This window comes from Zonotrichia albicollis, chromosome W (genome assembly GCF_047830755.1).
Source record: "Zonotrichia albicollis isolate bZonAlb1 chromosome W, bZonAlb1.hap1, whole genome shotgun sequence".
NCBI lineage: Eukaryota > Metazoa > Chordata > Aves > Passeriformes > Passerellidae > Zonotrichia > Zonotrichia albicollis.
The window spans coordinates 26,057,840-26,079,978 of NC_133859.1; the positions used below are offsets into that span (position 1 = coordinate 26,057,840).

Sequence of the window (22,139 nt, forward strand, 5' to 3'; positions counted from 1 at the left end):
CTTGCCCCACCCCGCCCGGATGGCGGGGGCAGGGGACGGGTTACCCTCTCTTAGTGCCTTCCCGGCCTTTGAGGGTCAGCCTCTGCCTCGGCTTGAGTATGATCCGGTGACGACTCTGTGTCCGAACTGCGGTGTGTCTGTCACGTTCCCCCTGAGCGCAGCAGGGGCGGGCTCGCCTGCCCCCAAGTTGGGCTCCTCAGCGCAGGGGGCGACTCTGCCCGTCTCTGGGCCTGCGCAGCCTGCTAGGCATGCGCAGTCGGTGAAAGCAGCCAGGGGTGGGGCGTCAGTCGGTGTTCCATCCGGGCCGCTCCGGTGGGCGGGCAGCCCGCCCCTCTCTGCTCGGTGGGGGCGGTGCCCGCTGTGGAGTCTTGCGGCTTGGGGTGGGCTCTCATAGGGGGCTTGCCGGGCTCCCTTGTGCCACCCTGCAGTGATGTGGCTCCGTGGGCTGCGTCTCTCTCGGCATCCTGCCCCTCCCCTGTGTCGGGGGCCCCACGCCGGTCTCGTCCCGGCCCGCGCCGGATTTGCAGGCCGTGCCAGCACCTGCGTCCACTGAGGCGCCCCCTTCCGGAGCTGCAGCGCAGCAGGGTGCTGAGGTGTTTACCTTTAGCGCAACTGCTGACACAGCCAGTGGGAGGCCGGTGGGTGCCCGGGGCCATGGCGCTTTCTCGCCAAATCATTGGACGCTTCCTGCGCGCCAGGTGACTGTGCGTCCGAGGCACCCCGAGCGTTTGTGGCGAGAGACCAAAACCAAGGCCAACGAGATGAATGAGCCTGTCTCCTCGTGGCATCTGCAGGGTCGCGGAGCGGACTCCTTTGGCTCTGCCGGTGCTGCAGGGGGTGCAGCAATGAGTGGTGTTGACCTGGCTCCCAGTCACTCGTCCTCTCTTGCCCCCGTGGGTCCCAAGGATTGGGACACAGCAGGTGCGGTGGCTTTGCCAGGGGGTCCCCAGGCTTTCCCTTTGCTCAGGGGCGTTGCTCATAACACCCATGACCCCCTTTCATATAAGCTGGAGAAAGAACTCCATGAAGCAGTTGCTCAGCATGGTTTGGGGTCTGCTGAGGTTATGCAGACTCTCTGGAGGATTGCTAAGGACATGCTGACACCTCACCATCTCCATCGTGTGGCACATTCTCTTTTTGACCCTGTGCAATTTGGTGTTTTTGAGACCAAGTGGGCTCGTTTGGCAGCCCAAGCGGTGAGATGGAATGCTGCGCTGGGGCCGCAGGACCCCAGGCGTGGGGTTGTCGCTGACATGCTGATGGGAACAGGGCTTTATGACAATGTTCAGGGGCAGATTGGATTCGATCCCCTTGTGCTTGACCAGTGCCACATGGTGGGCATGGCAGCGTTTGTTCAGACCCTGGAAATGGCTGCTCCGAAGCAGCCGTTTTCGACCATTGTCCAGGGGGGTGATGAGCCTTCCATGGCATTTGCAGCAAGGCTGATTGCGTCTATGGAGAGGCAGGTGCCTGATCCTCTGGCAAGGAGGGTTACAATTGCAAACCTTGTCAGGTGTAATTGCAATGCTGCTTGTAGGAAGGTCATAGTGGCTCTGCCTGGTGTTCCTACTATCTCCGAGATAGCGGAGGCCTGTGCGGACATCGTCTCCCTGTATTACAGTGACCTTATGAGGTCACTGGGTGAGAGAAGGACGAGAATCTTGTTCCTTGATCAGAAGGCTTGATTTATTGATATATAATATATAATACATTATAACTATACTAAAAAGAATAAAGAGAGAGCTTGCATAGAGCTGCTAAGCTAAGATCAGAATAGAAGGAATCTAAAAACAAGAGAGTTCTCTGTCCCTGTGTTCCAGAGAGCTTGCCCTGTGATTAGCCCTTAATTGTACACATGGAACATGAACCAATCCCAGGTGCATCCTATTGCATTCCACAGCAGCTGATAATCATTGTTTACATTCTCTTTCTGGGGCCTCACCTTCCCAGAAAATGAACAAGTCCCAAAGAAAGGATTTCTATGAAAAAATGTCTGCGACATCCCCGGGTCGGAAGTTGGCTGCTGTGGCTGCCGCTGTGCAGCCAGTTTGGGCGGCACCGCAGGGCAAGCGGCCACAGCAGGGGAATGCGCAGGCTGGCAAGAAGTGGGGGAAGAAAGTGCAGAAGGTCAAATTCCCCATGTTCTTGTGCGGTCGGTGTGGTAGGCTGAATCACATGTCCAATGTTTGCAAGGCAACTGTTCATGTTAATGGCCAGGCTTACCAGGCTCGGGAAACGTCAAGCAGAGCACGCAGGAGGGGCGTGCCCAGACACAAGCTTCTCTCCAGACCCCAGAGCCAATGGAGGTCTCCTTTGCCGGCTTGCAGCCAGCACCCGCGGAGCAGCAGGTGTGGATGCCTGCACCGCAGGAACAGTTGTCTTAGTATCTTCTGAGATACGCAAGGTTCCCCTGGATGCCTTTGGTCCCTTGGGTGAGGGCATGAGTGCTCTCCTTATGGGGAGATCTAGTACCACCCTTCAGGGCATCATTGTGCACCTGGGCCTCATTGATGCAGATTTCACAGGGCGGATTTGTGCCATGGTCTCCACACCCACCCCCCCGTCACAATCCCGAAAGGAACGCGACTTGCTCAACTTGTGCCTTTTAAGTCCTCTGTTCACAGGACAGCTGAACGGTCGCATGGAGCTGGTGGTTTTGGATCCAGTGGGCCACCTCAAGTTCACTGGACTGCTGTCCTGACCAAGGACTGTCCCGAGATGCTGTGTACCCTGTCCGTTCCTGGTGCGATACCATTGGAAATCCACCTCCGCGGGCTTCTCGACAGCGGTGCTGATGTCACAGTTCTCTCCCTTGCCACCTGGCCCCCAGAGTGGCCCTTGGATCTGGTGGGGACGTCTGTCGCAGGCCTGGGAGGAACGGCACAATGCTACGTGAGCCAGCGGCTTGTGCTGGTCACAAACCCAGAGGGACAGGCCTCATGTTACTTCTACTTCTACTCCTGCCAACCTCTGGGGGAGGGATGTTCTGTCTGTCTGGGGGGTGCGCATCGGGACGGATTTTTGATGGGGGCCACTGCAGTGAAGGGCGCAGAGTGTCCTACGCCTCCTGTATGGTGGCTGGTGGACAAACCTGTCTGGGAGAAGCAGTGGCCCCTCCCTCAAGATAAATTGGACACCCTTCGGAATCTGGTGCAGGAGCAGTTGGACCAGGGTCATCTGGAGCCTTCCACCAGTCCCTGGAACACTCCTGTCTTCTGTATCAAAAAGAAATCTGGGAAATGGAGGTTGTTGCAAGACCTCCGAAAGGTCAATGCCGTGATGGAAAGCATGGGAACATTGCAGGCGGGCATGCCGTCACCTACCATGCTTCCCACAGACTGGCCGGTCCTCATTGCGGATCTGAAGGACTGTTTCTTTACAATTCCTTTGCATAGCGATGACAGACCGAAGTTTGCCTTTTCGGTGCCAGCGATTAACGAGGCTGAGCCTGCACAGAGATATCGATGGAGGACATTGCCTCAGGGCATGCGCAATTCCCCTGCCATATGCCAGTGGTATGTGGCCCGTGCCTTGTCTGGAGTTCGCAAGCAGTTTCCTGATGCGCGTCTGTATCATTATATGGACGACATTTTGGTGGCCGTGTCCACCCAGGATGAGCTGCTGAGGATTCAGCCTCGGTTGCTCGATGCTTTGCATGCTCATGGACTGCAGGTGGCTCCAGAAAAGGTTCAACAACAACCACCTTGGAAGTACTTGGAGGTCAAAATTCTGGAACGCACAATCCGTCACCAGGAGGTGCAATTTGTGCATTCTGTGAAGACACTGAATGATGCTCAGAAATTGGTAGGTGTCATCACTTGGTTACGTCCGTACTTGGGACTAACCGACACACAGCTGTCTCCTCTGTATGGTTTGTTGAAATGAGACTCTGATCTAAAGTCACCTCGCACACTCACCCCTGAGGCGCATAAGGCGTTGGAGGTGGTTCAGCAGGCTGTTTCGGCGTGCCAAGTTTATCACATTGATCCCTCTGTTGATGTCACTGTGTTCATCACCACTCCAGATTCGTATCCCACAGGCAGCATTGGCCAATGGAGTGACAAATGGTCTGATTCCTTGCACGTTCTGGAATGGGTTTTCCTGCTCCATCAGCCGCAGAAGACGGCAACTGCATTGTTTGAGCTGATTGCTCGCTTGATAATCAAATGCTGGCAACGGTGTATGCAATTGATGGGTGCGGATCCTGCAAAGATCATACTCCCGGTGCAACGGGAGGATTTTGACTGGAGCTTTGCAAACAGTGTGTCCCTGCAGAGTGCTCTGGAAAATTTTTCAGGGCAGATCACTTATCATCTGCCCAGCCATAGGCTACTGCATATGGCAAAATTCACAGAAATCTCTTTGCAGCCCAAGAATGGCCAGGAACCCGTGCAAGGACCCACCGTCTTCACTGACGGTTCAGGGAGAACAGGAAAGGCCATTGTTACCTGGAGGGACGGATCTGTGTGGCAGATTCTGGAAGGCCATGAGGATGGGTCAGCCCAATTGGTTGAACTGAGGTCTGCTGTCATACCATTTGAGAAATTTTCCCAGGAACCTTTCAACTTGGTCACAGATTCCACCTATGTGGCTGATATCGCACAGCGGTTGGGTCATTCGGTTTTGAAGGAGGGCAGTAATCCTGCCTTGTTTCATTTACTGAAAACCTTATGGTGTGCCATTCAGGCCCGGGTTCATCCATTCTATGTTCTGCATGTGAGGAGTCACACCAATTTGCCAGGCTTTATAGTGGAAGGTAACACGAGGGCTGACAAGTTGGCTAACCTAGTGTGGGTAGCGCCTCAGCCTGATACACTTGCGCAGGCCAAGGCATCGCATGGGTTTTTCCACCAAAACGCACAAACCCTGCAGAAGCGGTTTCAGCTGACACCAACTGAGGCTTGTGACGTTGTTGAGTCATGTGATGACTGCCATGCACTTGCTCCGCCTTTGCCAGCAGGGGTAAACACCAGAGGCCTTAGGGCCTTGGAGCTTTGGCAGACCGATGTCACCCAGATTGCCGAGTTTGGCTGGTTCAAGTATGTGCATGTCACTGTGGACACGTTCTCCTCTGCGATGTGGGCTTTGGCTCACTGGGGAGAAGGCCCGTGATGTCCTCGCCCACTGGAGGCAGGCCTTTGCCATTCTGGGCATACCTTCTGCTGTGAAAACCGACAGAGGTCCTGCTTACGCATTGCAAAAGGTGCAGCAGTTCCTGCAGTTGTGGGGTGTCTCGCACAAGTTTGGTATCCCTCATTCTCCGACTGGTCAAGCTATTGTAGAACGTGCTCATGGTACTCTGAAGCGGGTTCTTCAAAAACAAAAAAAAGGGAATGCAGGGTGAAACCCCGCAGAGTCGGTTGGCAAAAGCTTTGTGCACAATCAATCATCTCACAGTGCCGCAGAACTCAAATAATCCTGTCATTATGAATCACCATCTCTCACTGCAGGCTGCGGATGAGGCACATCAGCCTCGGGCGAAGGTTCGGGTGCAGAATTTAGTCACAAAACAGTGGGAAGGTCCCTATGACCTTATCGCTTCAGGGCGCGGGTATGCTTGTGTATCCACAGATACTGGGGTATGCTGGGTACCTTTGAAATGTGTTCGCCCTGACCTGCGACTGCAGAGGCAGAATTCAGCTGACGAGCAAGATGGAGACCGTGACCAACCTGAATGGCATCAAGCGGGTGAATCATTGAGTGATGACTCGGATGCAGATGATGAGAGTGATCACTCCGATGATTCCTCCGCAAGTGGACACTGAACATTGTTCATGTTTTCTTTTTCACATTGTTCATTTTCTTTTCTCTTTTTCTTCTTTAAACAGAAAAGGGTGAGATGTCACCCTGGTTTTTTAAGATTTTCTAAGCCTTCTGATGCTGACATTCTTGTAGTGAACTTTCTCACACACTTTCTGTAAATAACTCAATGTTTTGCATTCCTTTATGGAGGAGGAGAGAGTTGATGGACTGTTGGTTTGACCAGTGTCATTGGAGAGGTGTCACTGTCACCCTCCAATCCGCTGTCACTTTTGTAAAACTATAAATATTGGAGTCAGAAAATAAACTTTCCTTTTTTCCTTCACCTTGAGAGCGGTGGTGTGCTTGTGTTCTTTCGTGTCCTATAGCGACACCCTGGGATGAAAATGACTGTGCTAGTGTCCCACACAGTGTCCGCAGTACTGGCAGTAAAGGGCAGCCACTGGTTCTCACCACAGATGTTCCTGAAATACCAGGCCGTCATGGTAGAGCAAGATGATGTAAATATAGTGGTGACTAAGATTGTCAACCCAGCTTCTTTTCTCAGTGGAATCAAGGAGAAGCAGTACACCACGATTACCTGGAGACCACTGAAGCTACTTACTCCAGCTAGCCAGACTTGAAAAACACTCCTCTGGACGATGCAGAGACCTAGTTCACTGACAGGAGTAGCTACATTGCCAGTGGAAAGCGACATGCTAAGTACACAGTGACTACCTGCAGAGAGGAAATAGAGTCTGGACCCTTACGAAAAAGTACCTCTGCACAGAGGGCCGAGATAAATGCATTGACCCATGCCTTAGAAACAGCAAAAGGAAAACAAAATAAACATCTATACAGACTCGAAGTATGCATTCAGAGTCGTGCATGCACATGGAGCCATCTGGAAGGAGAGGGGACTGCTAAAGAAGAGAAAATCTGGCTGCTGGAAGCAGTTCAGCCACCTGAAAAGGCATATTAAGGCACACCAGAGAGTGAGCTCAGAATTGGAGGAAGGAAATGAGCTGGCAGATGGAGAGGCAAAGAAAGCAGCAAAAGGTGAGGTAATTATGGACAGATTTTCCTTGAAGGTAAGCCAGAATACAATAATACTAATCAAAAGAGACATGCAACCACAAGGGGTGGGCTACCATTGAAAGAGAGCAGGTAATCCCTTCCCATTTTCATGGTCACTAGTGAAGAAGGAGCACTAGAAAACACACTGGGGCCTAACTACTTAAAAGCTTTTATAAAGTGTTGCTCCTTTCCCAAAATGACCAAGGCTGCCAGTGATACAGAGTGCATCGAAATGAGGTGTTGACTTTGAAGTAGTAGTTTCCACAGGCTTTCTAGAACACACATCTGATTGAAAGAATTGTCGTCAGGAATTTATATGCCGCTATTACTCAGGTAAACTGACAGTGTTATCCTTGCCTCCAGACATACCCCAAAAATACCCCCAGGCCAAAACTCGGTCAGATTGAGAGAAGCCATGGGCCTGGATAGCAGTGGCAAATTGACTTTTCAGAACTCCCAAGGAGAGGGGGGTATCGGTATTTATTGGAATTGACAGATATGTTTTTAGGGTGGCCAGAAGCATTCCCCACCAGAACTGTCAAAGCTCGAGAGGTGACCAGGGTATTATTACAAGAAATAATACCACGGTTCAGAGTTGCAGCCACAATATCCTCAGATAGAGGATCACATTTCATTTCCAAAGTAGTGCAACAGATTGGTAGCCACCTGGGCATAGATTTGGAACTTCACACTCCATACCGCCCCCAATCAAGCAGCCAGGTAGAGAAAATAAATCATTTGATTAAGCAGCAGATTGTAAGACTGGGGCAGGAAATTAATCTACCCTGGCCCCAAGCTCTTCCACTAGCACTATTGCAAATTCGAACTAAACCTTGGGCTAAAGGAAAGCTGAGTCCTTTTGAAATGCTTTATGGAAGACCATATGGAATACAAAAGGGAATGTCCACCCACATTGGAGAGGTAACACTGGCCACCTACATGGTGGCTTTAAGCAAACAGCTCAGAGAAATTGAGAAACACGTGGCTGGAACTTGGAGCAGAGAGCTAGACAGACCAGTACATAACATACAGCCTGCAGATTATGTATATGTTAAGCCTCTTGCAGAAAAGACTTTGGAACCACAGTGGGAGGGACCACTGCAAGTACTTCTCACCACCTTCACTGCAATCAAGATCAAGGAGCAGAATGCCTGGATCCATCACTCTCAAGTGAAGAAGGCCCCAGAAGCCCCTTGGAGATTGACATCAGGAGACAATGAACTAAAACTTACTCAGGCAAAATGAGTATATTGCGGTCGGGGGTAGTTCATACTTTAGTTTGTAGAATTGTTTTGTATGTAATCATAACTGAAGTTTTAGAACTAGAGAGTACCTCTATCCAAAGCGATGCTGAATGGCCTTGGTCCCAGGCGTTTAATCAGTATACTGGATCCATGGGAAAACCTTCTGAGATAAAGGATTTAAACCTATCCACTGTAGTAATCCACGGGAATCAGGTATATGAGGAACAAGAATGGCACGAACAGGAACTGTGGACACTTCAAGGGATCAGAGGAGAAGAAATCAAAGAAGAGTACCGAGTGGCCAATAGGACGGCTTATGAGAGACCACATGCAATTAGCGTCTCCACCTCTCCTGGTGTATACAAACACCAGGAAGTTTGTGATAGCCTAAGTGAATCAGACTGTTGGTGTAATTTCACCTTGATACAGCCCGTAGAAGTGACTTGCCTTTGTACTCAAGATGCTATCAGACTCTCATTTAAATTCAAAGTAGACACTGCACTTTCTACAACAGCAGGACCTTATACAACCCACACTGAGACTCAAATAGTTCAGACTCAACCCAAACTTGAACCTGAAGTGCATGAAATAGGTCCCTAAGTAGTAAAGAATGTGAGTAAACAACAACTATTGTTCAATCCAGAATGGTCTCTCTAAATGTGTTGAGTTGCTAACGCAAATTAACATCTCCAAAATCCAACCAGCCTGCTCCTCTTTCTTAAGAACATCCTTTGAGGGCTGAACAACATAGTTACAAAAACAGGTATACCTCAGGAGCAGAATAAGAAAGGATCTAACTGGGATATTAGGGACAGGATTAGGAGTTTTAAATGTAATTGATTCAGAAATACTGATGAATAAACTGGCCACTGCAGCAAGTGGCCTAACAAAATTGAAGCAGCCTTTACAGTCATCTCTATTAGCATTAGGAACTAGCCAGTGGCAGATTTCAAAAGTACTGCCAAAGTGAGAAAGACCGGGGACCAAGACCACAAGTTAATGGTAGAAGCATTTAGTACAGTTCAAGATAATGTGTCTTTAGTTTTCAGTTTTATACAAGCACAGTTATGGATGCAGGCAACAGCAGCTCTGATCTACGAGAAAGGGGTGAAGGTAATTTTCCAGCTGAAAATCAGAAAATTGTCTGGGATAATGCAATTGATTTTGAAAGGAAGTTTCAATCCTGGTAGACTATGGTAAATTTCACCTGTGATCCTGCTTCTAATGTGACCACTGCCTTTCTGCTTACCATACGTAATGCCACTGTTTATGTTATCCATCCCATCATTGCACTAGGATTAAATAATGAAAAAACAGTGCTCTACCCTTCAGAACATAGAATGTGGGCACGAAAAGTGAATGAAAAGTAGCAAACAGTAAACTTAGAATCCTGCATTACTAGAGAACAGCTAGAATTCATTTGTGAAAGCAATACTGTTAATGCCCAGGATGTGTGTCTAGACACTGAACAGAGTATTTGCCACTTCAAAATTCATCTAGCCACTGACCAGAGAACTGTGCTCGTATATACTGGTAAAAGTTGTGTGTGCCTGAGATCTGCTTGTGCTGCTATAAAGATTGATAACAACGATGTTATTTTGTCAAGCAGAAATAATTTTAATTTTTGTATTTGTAATTTGTTAAGATTATCAGGTGTGGGTTTTCCTGCTTAGCCCGAGTGACATCCCACCAGTTGATTAAAACCAATTACACAATGTACCACAGACTATCACCTACTCCTATTAGAATGGACCTTACATTAGTGAAACAATTAATTAAGCACCAAGACCTACTGGGGGTCTGGAAGGAAATCCAAGAAAGTGGAAAGAAAACCTTAATTACTGTCCAACATGATACAAAAGAAATAACCAGAATTCTACAGAGAATAAAACAAAATGCAGATCACCACTGGTGGGATGTGATCTTTAGGTGGTCACCAACTGCAAATGGAATCTTTATTAAGTTGTGTCATTCCATTGTATTTTTGTTAATATTAGTTAGAATAAGTTTAGGATTATCCATTATATTGCTAATTTGGAATTGGAGAATACTACAGCGCCTAACAGTGTTAACTTGCTTATCAAACGTAAATGGCAAAGCACTAAAGTATACTTATTGTCATAAGAATTTGTATGAATTAAAAGAATTTACTTCCTCCTTTTTAGGAAAGGGGGGAATGAGGGAAAGTGGAAAATTTTTCAGAGTAGAAATCCATTTTGATTTAGGTGAAATGTACATCTTTGAGTTAAGTCTGTAGTTTGAAACATAGCTATGTAGCCTGACTGCAAGGCCTAGGCTGCCTAGGCTCAGGGATTCAGTGAAGGACAGAGATAAGGGAGGGGGGGAAGACACAGAAAGTGATAAAGAGAGACAGAGACTGCTGTGAGAGCAAGTCAACCTGACCCAGGAATTCTTTCTGATAAAGAAGAACAAGCAGCAAATGTCAAACGAAATTTGTAAAAATGAATATGTATAAACCTATTGTGAAATTGTATGCATATGTATTTGAGAGGAGGATAAAAAGGGACCTGAAGTTCCCAGAAATACGCATGTCATTTTAGGGGAACGATTCCCACATGCGTCCAGCGCTGTAATAAACATACCGGCTTTACAACTTTCACAAAGTTGTGGAGTTTTTGGCTATATCTTCACAAAACAGTAATTCCTGTAGAAACACTCGAGAAAGTCAAAGAGGCAGCTGAAAAAGCATTCTTTTCCCTCCAACCTGAGGGGCCTTTTGAGCCTTATAGTAAGATCAAGCAGCTACCATCAGAGGCTTTTTTGAAATTTGTACAAAGGTTTAACTAGAGCTATTGAAATACAAGTTTAAAAAGAGAATGCAAGGGAAGAGGTTTTAGAGGAAATGGCATTTACAAATGCAAATGAGCAGTGTCGAGCGGCAATTTTGAATCTTCCCCTAGAACCCCCCCCCAGTAAAAAATATGCTTCTAGTCTATAACAGGAAAGTGCCTCTGATGAGTGTTGCTGAAGACACCAGACCAAGGCTGCTGCCAAGACTACCTCAGCGTGTCGCCGTTTTCCAGCCCTACGCCCATTCCCTCAGCACAGCAGTACCCTGAGCAGCAGCGAAGACCAGCAATGGTTGATCCCACAAAGCCATGCCTGCTTTGCAATAACCTTGGGCACTGGCGTAGCCAGAGCCCCCTGAAAAAACAATTTGATGAATTTAGAAATAGCAGGGGAGGAGAACTGCAAGCACTCCCTGAGGGGTCAACAACAACAAAAAAACTGAAAGGGGAGCACTGGCCTGCCAAGCATGCAGACACAAAAAGAGCAGGCCAAGGGAATAAGGGAAGCAAAATAAACCAAGCACACAGTAATGTTAATATTTGTGTAAGTGAAGCAGATGCTTCAAAGACCATGACTGCTGGTCCATTGTTGCAAGTGAAACAAAATAACCTTTGTTATGATTTAGGTGAACCCCTGTTAACCACATCTTCTGTCAATGAGCCTTACAGGTTGCAGCTGACAGAGTCACTCCACCTGAAAGACACTGACTGGCATTTTGGCTCCGTCAATCCAGAACAGAAGGGTACTTGGAACTGAATTCGTTGTAAGTACATCGTCATTGGGGACACCAAACACACACCACAAGAGATCGAAATTGCTCCAGGAATGACAACATCAGATTCTGAGCAATTCGTTCTCGGCCTGCACTGTTTCCACCCACCCCTGTTTCTTCCCAAGGGACAAATTGTTGCCCAAGCTATCCCTGTGCCGTCTTTACCGGAAAGTACTGAAAAACAAGGGCCCACAGTCGCCCAGGTCCAAGTTATTGGGAAGGACAAACCCAAAATCTGGTGTAATGTCAGTGGGGGTGAGGAGTCCAAACGCATTGAGATGCTTGTAGACACGGGTGCAGACTGCACAGTGATCCCAGTACAAGACTGGCCAGCACATTGGCCTTTGCAAGACGTTGCCAGTCACGTTCAAGGTGTAGAAGGTCTGCAATTGGCGAGACAATCTAAGAGCATCATCCAAATTGAGGGACCAAACGGACAATTGGCAAATATCTGTCCATTTGTGTTAGATTATTCGGAACCATTGTTAGGGAGAGATTTAATGGCCCAGTGGGGTGTCACAATTGATATTCCAGACTCTCCACAGCATTTTTGCACAGCAGTCATTGAACAGTGCCCCACCCAAAAACTGAAGTGGAAAACAGACAAACCAGTTGAGGTGAAACAATGGCCACTCAGTAAACAAAAAATAAGGTGCTTGAGGAACTAGTGGAAGAGCAACTAAAAAAGGGTCACATTGTGGAGACCACATCCCCGTGGAACTCTCCAGTGTTTGTCATCCAAAAGGCTGACAAAAAGAGATGGTGGCTCCTCCACGACCTCCGACAAATAAATAATGTAATTGAAGATATGGGTTCTCCCCAACCTGGTGTGCCATCCCCAACTATGCTTCCCCAGGATTGGAAATTGGCTGTTATTGATATAAAAGATTGTTTTTTCCAAATCCCCTTGCACCCTGACGGTGCACCGCGTTCTGCATTCTCGGTCCCTTCCATCAACATGGAAGTCCCTATGAAAAGGGACCATTGGACCGTTCTTCCTCAGGGCCTGAAGGTATCTCCAGCTATCTGCCAGTGTGGTATGTCTCTTCCCTGCTTTCCCCAGTTCGTGCAGCCGCAGAGAAGGCCATCATTTATCATTATATGGATGATATCCTTGTGTGTGCCCCCAAAGATGATTTACTTACACATGTGCTTGACCTAATGATCAATGCATTGATTGTTGCAGGGTTCGAGCTCCAGGAAAAGAAAATTCAAAAGATGCCACCTTGGAAATATTTGGGCTTAGAAATTGGAAACAGGACCATTGTTCCTCAAAAACTAGAAATCAATCCAAAGATCAAGACCCTTGCGGATGTCCACAAGTTGTGTGGGTCTTTAAATTGGGTATGGCCATGGCTAGGTCTGACTAACGAAGACCTTGCCCCTCTTTTCAATTGATCGAAAAGGGGAGAGGACCCAGGTGCTCCTAGGTCCATTACCCCAGAGGCACGGAAAGCTCTAGAAAAGGTTCAAATTGCAATGTCCACAAGACAGGCCCACCGATGTTGGCTTGACCTGCCATTCAAATTTATCATCTTAGGTAAGTTGCCACACCTCCATGGAAATATTTTGAAGTGGGAGGAAAAACAAACACCTAAGGCAAAGGATACACCACAAAAGGGCCAGGACCAGGGGGACCCTCTCTTGATCATAGAATGGGTTTTCCTCAGTCACAAAAGGTTCAAGAGAATGACAAAGCCTCAAGAGCTGGTAGCAGAACTGACCTGGAAAGCAAGGACCCGGATCAGGGAGTTAGCAGGATGTGACTCTGAGTGCATTCACATTCCATTTGAGTTAAGATCGGGCCAAAATACTATGCAAATGTTGGAACAATTGTTCCGAGAAAATGAAGTGTTGCAGTTTGCTCTGGATTCCTACTCAGGACAAATTTCTGTCCAGAGGCCTGCCCACAAAATGTTCGAACAAGATGTTCAATTCACTCTGAAATTGAGAAGTGCTCTAAGTAGGAGACCTTTAAAAAAGGCTCTGACTGTTTTTACAGATGGGTCTGGGAAGTCCCACAAGTCCATTATGACTTGGAATGATCCTCAAACCCAGCAGTGGGAGACGGACATTGCTGAGGTGGAAGATTCACCTCAAGTTGCTGAATTGGCTGCAGTTGTTAGGGCTTTTGAAAAGTTCTCAGAACCATTCAATCTGATTATGGATTCTGCATATGTGGCAGGAGTAGTATCCAGGGCAGATCAAGCAATACTGCAAGAGGTGTCTAACATCACACTTTTCGAATTGCTCTCAAAACTTGTACAGTTAGTCACCCACCAAGAGCAACCATTTTATGTGATGCACGTCAGGTCACACACTGACTTGCCAGGGTTTATCGCTGAAGGCAACAGAAGAGCAGGTGCTCTTGCTGCACCTGCAGTGATGGCCACTCTCCCAAATGTTTTTGAACAGGCAAAAATCAGCCACCAGCTTTTCCACCAAAATGCACCTGGCCTGGTTCGTCAGTTTAACATCACTCGAGAACAGGCCAAAGCGATTGTGGCCACTTGCCCAAATTGCCAACAACATGCACTCCCTACAGTGAGTACGGGAGCAAACCCAAGGGGACTGAACAGTTGTGAACTGTGGCAAACAGATGTTACACACATACAGGCTTTTGGACGGCAGAAATATGCTCACGTTAGTGTAGATACCTTTTCTGGAGCAGTCTATGCCTTTGCCCACACAGGAGAATCATCTACCGATGCCATTAAGCACCTCTTACAGGCTTTTTCTTTCATGGGCATCCCCAAGGAGCTGAAAACTGATACTGGGCCTGCTTATAAATCCAAGGAATTCGGGAGCTTCCTGCAGCAACGGGGAGTAGAGCACAAAACTGGCATCCCCTACTCCCCTACAGGTCAAGCCATAGTAGAAAGGGCTCACCGTGATATCAAAAGAGTCCTGGACAGGCAACATCAGGTTCTGAAGGTGGAACCTTCCCACATCCGGTTGTCCAGGGCGCTGTTCACAACCAATTTTCTGACCTGTTCTTTTGACAGCCTGAATCCGCCCATTCTACGCCACTTTGGGGGGAGCAGTCATATGTTGATGAAGGAAAAGCCTCCGGTTTTAGTAAAGGACCCTGAGACTTGGAAAATGGTGGGACCTTACAAATTGGTTACTTGGGGACGTGGATATGCCTGTGTGTTCACCCCCTCTGGTTTAAAGTGGGTTCCTTCCAAATGGGTAAAGCCTTATGTTCCCAAGGTCTCAGAGAAATCTACAGAAGCACCCCAGTTTGCTAATGCTGCCTGGAGAAGGAAACGCCGCACGCGTTCTCTGGAGGAAATTCCATTTAAGCCTCCTATCTGAAATAGTTCGTAATATATGTTTGTCTTAAGTTTCCTTTTATCGGTTTAGATCCCTCTGTTCGTGTGCAGTCTCGAGACACCATGAGACCAAGGCTGTTCCTCATCCTACTTGCTATCATTTCTCCAGCGATCTCCTGGATAGTCCCTCAGCCCTTGGACAAGATCACATTTGTCTCTCCGCAGCGACAGCCTCTGACCCCCTGTCAACTTGCCTGGTGGGAGTTCCTTTTAAATCCTCAGAGTTCCCAAATGAAATGTGGAGTGCTTTACATGAAGTGAACCTACTCGCACCTTCTCCTGGCCACTATCCTGCTGACAATCCTTTACTGTTTTGGCAGGAGTGGCGAGAAAGTTACCAGTGCCAAAAAGGGCACCACAAGAGTTCCATCTCTTAGGCTCCACGAATGCAACCTTTTGAGTCCACTTTAAATTCAATTCCCAGTTAGCATATAATGAAGCTAAACAAAACACTTATCCTGACCCTAGCAACTCACACTACACAGACAAAAACTGGTGTGAAAATTCAGTCCTAGTCATGCACTCATCAGGTGGTGATTACAAGCCTCGTGAACTCCCAAGAGGTGTGTTTTTAATATGTGGAGGCAGAGCATGGGCAGGTCTCCCTCATCGTTTGCTCAGAGGTCCACGTACCTTTGGCAAGCTGAGCCTGTTAACCCCAAATCGAACAAACCTAATACATTGGCTATCCAAAAAAGAGACCTAAGGCAATTAGACCCTGACTGTAATTCAGAAATTGTTCACTGGTCCAGACTTAAGGCCACCGCAATTACAGTCCTTCTGCCGTGGATCTCGGCAGCAAAAAGCATGGGAGAATTAGGCCGATTGGAATGTTGGGTTGCAAAACAGGCAAATCTCACTTCTACTGCTCTGAGTGACCTCTTATCGGATGAGGAAATTACCAGGCAAGCCACCATTCCAAATAGGGCAGCCACAGACTATCTGCTCCTTCTGCACAACCATTGCTGTGAAGAATTTGAAGATCTCTGCTGCCTCAACCTGTCATCAAAAGCAGAGAATGTCCATGCCACAATCGACAAGATGAAAACCATGGTGAGCGACACCAAGAGAGAAACTGACGACTGGCTGAGTGGACTGTTCAAAGGCTGAGGACTCTCGGGCTGGTTGGGATCTATTCTGAAAACTGTGTTTTTAGTACTGTTTATATTAGTTCTTGTTGTAGTTGTTAGCATTGTTTTTGGACTAATCAAACGCATGGTTCTCAAGTTAATTTTAAGCTCATCTCCCCCTCCTTAATTTTACCATTTGGAAGCCCTTAGTGCTCCAATGGATGACATGGAAGCCTCAGTGGAAAACACTGACCCTCCTGTAGAGGAAGAACCGATTCACCAACCATAGTTTGGTGAGCACTCTGCATCACAAACCCAGTCCTCTTCTTTTTAAACAAAACTAAGGGGAGATGTTGCAATGTGTTGCAATTTCCTGTTTTAGACTTCCCAGTCCCCCAGGTGTGCCAACCTCTCCTTTCCCCTCCCCCTTGCTCCCTTGCTAGGTGCTGTCCGTCAAGCTTAACATTCCAGCCAGGGCGTCATGTGATTGGCAGAAGTTCAAAAGATGCTTCTCAGTCCTGGGGTCATTGGCCTGTCTATGTGTCATTGTCCCCTGAGACCCTCCCCCTCCCACCTGGTCAGTGGCTCACCTATCCTTCCCCTCTCCCCTCCCTGTGGGCTTAAATGGACATTGAGGCCATGTGGTCGGTTATTCTGTGGAGCTGTTACAAGATTCAGAGATCTGTGACCCTGGAATAAAACTCTGGATTAAACCCTCCACAGAATCCGTCTCCTTTTCCTCTTCACCTAGCCTAAGGACTTTCACCAGAGGTAAAACTGAGTTCTTATTAGCCTGGACTTGTTCCAAGTGCCTAGCTGCAACATCCAGCCAGCCAGAGGCATCTCTGTGGTGAAATACCACAGCTGCCACCTCTGTCCAAGCAGCAGGGGCCAGACGAGCCCAGGCACGTTCCATCCGGTAATATTGGGATCTAATTCAAATAACTATGTCCTCTTTAAATTTAACATGGTATTCTCTAATTGTCCTCCAGTGCTCTGGTTTGTGTCATGGTTATCTTATCACTTGGACAAGTCAGTCGGTGCATGGCCTTACACTGTTCTTCTAAGTCACAAAAAGCCCTTTTCACATCTTATGTTTTACTAAGGTCTATAGTACAATACAATAATCACCATACTATTTCTATAAGAGATACATAGATATTATATTCATTACACTACTATTTCTATGAGCAATACAGGGCATACTTAAGCTGATTATGTTAAATTAACAAGCAGCTAGAAAGAATTATGATTTTTACTATACTAAATACTTATAATCAATAACAACATGCAAAAGCTAATACATAAATGTGAAAGCCAGTATTATCTGGTCATTTTTAACAATCTTAAATCCAAGTACTAACATAGCTGTAACTGCTGCCATTTCAAGGTCTGCCTGAAAGATCTGTAATGGAAACTGTTTTCCAATATGACTTCTAGTTAAAATTAAATAGAGCTCTCTAATAGTAGTAAGTGAACTTAGTATTTTCTGCTACATTAATTGATTACATTCAGTAATTCACCTTCCTCCTACCGCCTAAATAGCAAGTGTCCAAAAATTGATTTTTTTAAAAAGTGCACAAGCACCACCTAGAAAGTACCAAAAAAATTCAGGGGCACAAGAAGTGGCAAGCTGTCCAATTAATGTTGTTAAGAGTTAATGTATCAAAAATTCAAAGTTTAGCTCAATTTTGCTTGGATAGCAAAGACCCAAACATTTCCTAATTTCAATGAGAAAGCTGACCTTGTTTTAGAGTCATGATTTCTTGTATTGCTTGAAATGCTCCAATAAATTTGTGGTTTATTCCGATATAATTACCATGAACCCAGAAAAAAAATCCTGCTGATTCCAACAGTACAGACAGTTATTTAGATAAAACAATTGAGCATCTCATATACAAAAGGGTTGGCATAATAAAGGCACATATAGTGGGATTACACAAAAGACCCTTCCTGTTGTTAATAGTCTGAAGCATCATGAAGGAACGCTGCTACATTTTAAGATTTTTTAGTTCCCACTGTTCTACAAAAGTGCTGATGCTCCAATTTCTTTAGTGCACCAGAAATGCTGAAACAAACCTATGCAAAAATATAAAACCCCTAGAACACTATTTATGTAAATGCACCTGCAGCATGTAATGTCACAAAATAACAATCTTCAATACAATGAAAGAGTAAAGCAATGTGTATAATGCTTTTTGTTGCTGTTGTTGTTAAAAAAACGCTTGGAGGGCTTTGCTTGGGTTTAATTAAAAATAATAGTGTTTTCCTTGCACATACATTTTTTCATCCCTTCTTCACTTCCTGTCAGATCAGCAGTCCCACTGAGCCTGAACAGCAGCAGCAGAATTATGGTAAGCAAGTACTGAGCTGTCAATCACAGACTAGGCTGGAGCAGGACTGGCCTAAACAGGCACGAGCACATCCCCTGCCAACCACTCATATACATACAATCTACATTACACCCCACTACATTTGCTCAGCAACTCTGCTCACAGTCTGGCCTGACTACCGCAGAGGTAAGGAGAAAGGGGGAGGGCCATCACCCACACCTCACCATCCGCTCTCCTCATACCACAGGGCCATGCTGCTGGCTTGCCCCGTGTAGACACCCCAGTCCTGCACTTCTCTCAGGAGCGTGTGCTGACCATTACTGAAATGCGATTACAGATCGTGCTGGCCAGGGGCATGGGCCAGGAGAGATAACCAAGTGAGCGATGCAAGAGGCCGTGGGGCCGTGTGTCCCAACGGCCGCCCCTGCTCACAACTCCTTGCTGGCCCAGTGGATGTGCATGGCAGGAGCTTGAATACTTCTGTCTGTCCCCAGAGGTGGGCATTCTCAAGAAAGGCAATGTGCCCTCTGCAGCCACTTTGCTCCGCCTCCCAGCACACACTAGAGAGCGGGCAAAGGAACTTCCCCCACGTCCCAGGCCCCTACAATCAGCGGCTGGCATCACCTTGGCAACAGGCTAACAAACCCCAGCAGGCCAATGACAAGGCAGGGACAGGGAGTGGTGTTCCAGACTATGGTAGGGTACAAGGCATAGAGTTAAACTCCACTCTGTGCAGCGAGTGTTCACAGTCCTGCCTGCAGCCAAGGGAAGGACAGTGATGTCTCAGGACAACTGCTTAAGACTGCGCACGCTGCACGTGCAGCACCAGTCTTGCTTCTGGTGTTGGAATGTGTCAGATCTGTCCCTTCCCTGCCACCATTTGTTCCCTTTCCAGACAAAACCAAGCACCTACTATCGAGGTCAGCATTTGGATCTACAGGCCACATAGAAAGTCATTGTGTCTGCTTAAGTTGACAGAAGCACAGGATCTCCTTCTTACTTGCAAGGATACATCCTGCTATGAGTGACTCCTGCATGCTTGCATGTTTCTGTCATCTGCAAGCCAGAGGTGAATGAATTTTTCGCATGAAGGAATTATTTCTAAGGCAGCAGTATAAAGAACATGTGAACTAGAAAGACATCTCATGAGCGACCCGAGCTTGCTTGCATCATGGTAACATAATTAAAATCGATAGCAACTGCTTTGTAGAAGATTTATGCAGTAAATATCTTTCAAATTAAAAAACAAAACAAAGACACAGACACACACAAAAAACAACACCCCCCCCACCCCCAACAAAGTCAAAACAACACACCAAAACACCCAACCAAATTATGTACTCAGTTTTAACATTTTCTCGTTCTAGGAATTGAGTCATCACTACCACCTGACTGTGCAACCAATATGCGGAGAGAAGGAATACTCCCTCCCTTCTTCCCGGGACAGGCCCCAAACAGGATTGAACCGCTTCTAACAAAGGGTGGAAACTTCAGAAATAACAAGCTTACAGTCCCTTGTACTTTCACAACGTAACTATGCAAACAATAGATTAGCAAATTTAAGACCCACAGTCCCACTCACTATGTAATACCCCATTTCCATATCCCAAAATAAGGGAATTTGCAGGGCACTTTCCATTTCTATAGGAGCTTAGCAGACCAGGTTTTCATTGAATGCAGGTTCCAGAACTCCTCAGCTCAGAAGCGATGCTCCATTCACACAACCATGACCTCTTATTTGGCCTTTCAGACAGATTTTTACATCTGGGTACCCCATAGAGGAGTTGAATAAAAGAAATTAAAGTAATTTACAAGTATACTAGTTTAGAACAAAGGAAGAAATGGAAAATTATGGGTGCAGTAGTGATAGCATATCAAAGTAATCCACAGGAAATCTTTTATCTGCCAACAATGAATCAACCTCAAAAATAATTCTGCAAGTCAGACCTGTATCTGTTATGTGTCAAAACGTCTAATGGTACATCTTAATTACACTTATGATTCGATAGGATGCTACCAAGAAAATTATTTACTACATATCTGGTTTTGACTCAACAGCTATTTTCCCCATAGAGAAACAAATCACACTAATATTGCTAAAAAAAGAGAGGAATTTTATATTACAAAACACATATTAAAAAACAATGCAAATCCTTATGAAAAGACTGTTAAAAGGCAGGTATTTTTTAAAAGTCCTGTCTTCAGGTACTTTGAAAATGCACCTCAACATGCTTTTAAGTAAACGTTCAAATAGTCAAAAATACAACCTAAGAATGTAACCAGCATTTCCCCATCTTTAGAAATAGTGAACACTCTGAGACTGCGTATTAAGGAGGGATAAACCAAGCTAAGATACATCTTTTTCTGGAAATACGTCTGCATGTAATGAATGAATAAGCGAAAAGCTTACCTCTTGCATGCCCGACTAGAACGTCCTTATAGTTAAAATACTCGACTTCTTCAGTGTAATTTTGTGTATAGGCAGTGTTGGATCCAGCATTTCTAGATTCGCTCCAACGTACTTTTGCATGTCCTCTTGCATGAATTTTAAGAGCTTTCACTCTAATTTCCCCAGTAACTTCTAAACTGATCCTTCCCGAGACTGTGTCCCCGCTAGAATACACGGGGATATTGCTGTTACTGAGACAGTCAAAGCTTATTGTCAAACTCTTCACCTTCCCCAGCACCATGATTTTTAATGAAGTGTATAAAAATATACTGCAAGGAAAACAAAAAAAAGTCAAGGTCTCATACAAAACGCGACCTTCACGTTACACTGAACAACGCCTCTGCTGCGTAGAGCCTGCCAACCAGATCAGCGTCTCCCCTACGAACGCTTCATCGGAATTGCTGAGAAGACAACGACAGCCGCCCAACACTACGATATCTGTACAAAGGCAGCTGGCCCGCACGCTGCCAGGTCACTTTAAGAACAGCTTTGTGAAAAACAACCACCCCTGCGCATGCGCGAAGCGAGTCGTAGCGGCGGTTTCCTCCACCGCTTGCCTGTCTTTCCTGCCGCGTTCGGGTTTTTTTTGTGTTATCGCTTCCATCTCATGCAGAGAGTCAGAGCACTCCCTGGTGGAGTCAGGGCTCTGCTACGAGTTCGCAGTATGGTATTGAAATACGTACTGAAGAACTGAGAGAAAAACGTCGGGGGGAGGGGGCGCTAGGGCTCCTTGTCCACAGGGTCATCTCAATCTCATCTCATCTCATCTCATCTGTCACGGCCTGGGGATCCTGGCTTGCTGATTGGGAGGTGTCTCGGAAGAAGCTGGCAGCTGAAATCGGGCAGCAGTCGGTGGGCACCAGGCCCTGGATTCTGGCAGTAGACAGCACGGGTTCTCCCCCTCAGCCGGGGGTTGCCTGGCTAACAGTAAAGAACAGAACCATTGTGTCAGGGAATTGCTCGGCACGTTGCTCAGTTACAGACCTTACCCAAAGCTTTATTCGTGAAGGGGCCAATCCTGGCGAAATTATAGGCAGGCCTCGGCAGGTGAGCGGGGCACGGCTGCCTTTGCCGGCCCCCCCCCTGCTTTGCAGCACCCGCTGCATTAACTGAGGAGTGAGGGTACAAAAGCATGGCATTATGCGAAAGTATACATTTAAACCTCTATCAAGGTGAAGTTTTCTATTTAAATACTTTTACATGTAATTAATATGAATCTTCCTTTAGGGTCTGGCTTCTTTGCTGCTGATGTTGGTTTTTGCCCCCTTTTTTCCACTTCTTCTATTCATGGAGTTCAGACAGGAGGGTC

The 22,139-nt window shown here is 46.7% G+C and overlaps 1 protein-coding gene across 1 annotated transcript in view; it reads right to left on the reverse strand.

Annotated features, from left to right (window-relative positions):
- The window catches only part of LOC141726979 (arrestin domain-containing protein 3-like), a 44,727-nt gene extending 23,310 nt beyond the window's left edge, over nt 1-21,417 (reverse strand). The window contains exon 1 of the mRNA XM_074532141.1: nt 20,792-21,417. Within this exon, the coding sequence (XP_074388242.1) occupies nt 20,792-21,071 (280 nt within the window). The 5' untranslated portion in view covers nt 21,072-21,417. The remainder of the gene's footprint in view (nt 1-20,791) is intronic.
- Between the last annotated feature and the right edge of the window lie 722 nt (nt 21,418-22,139).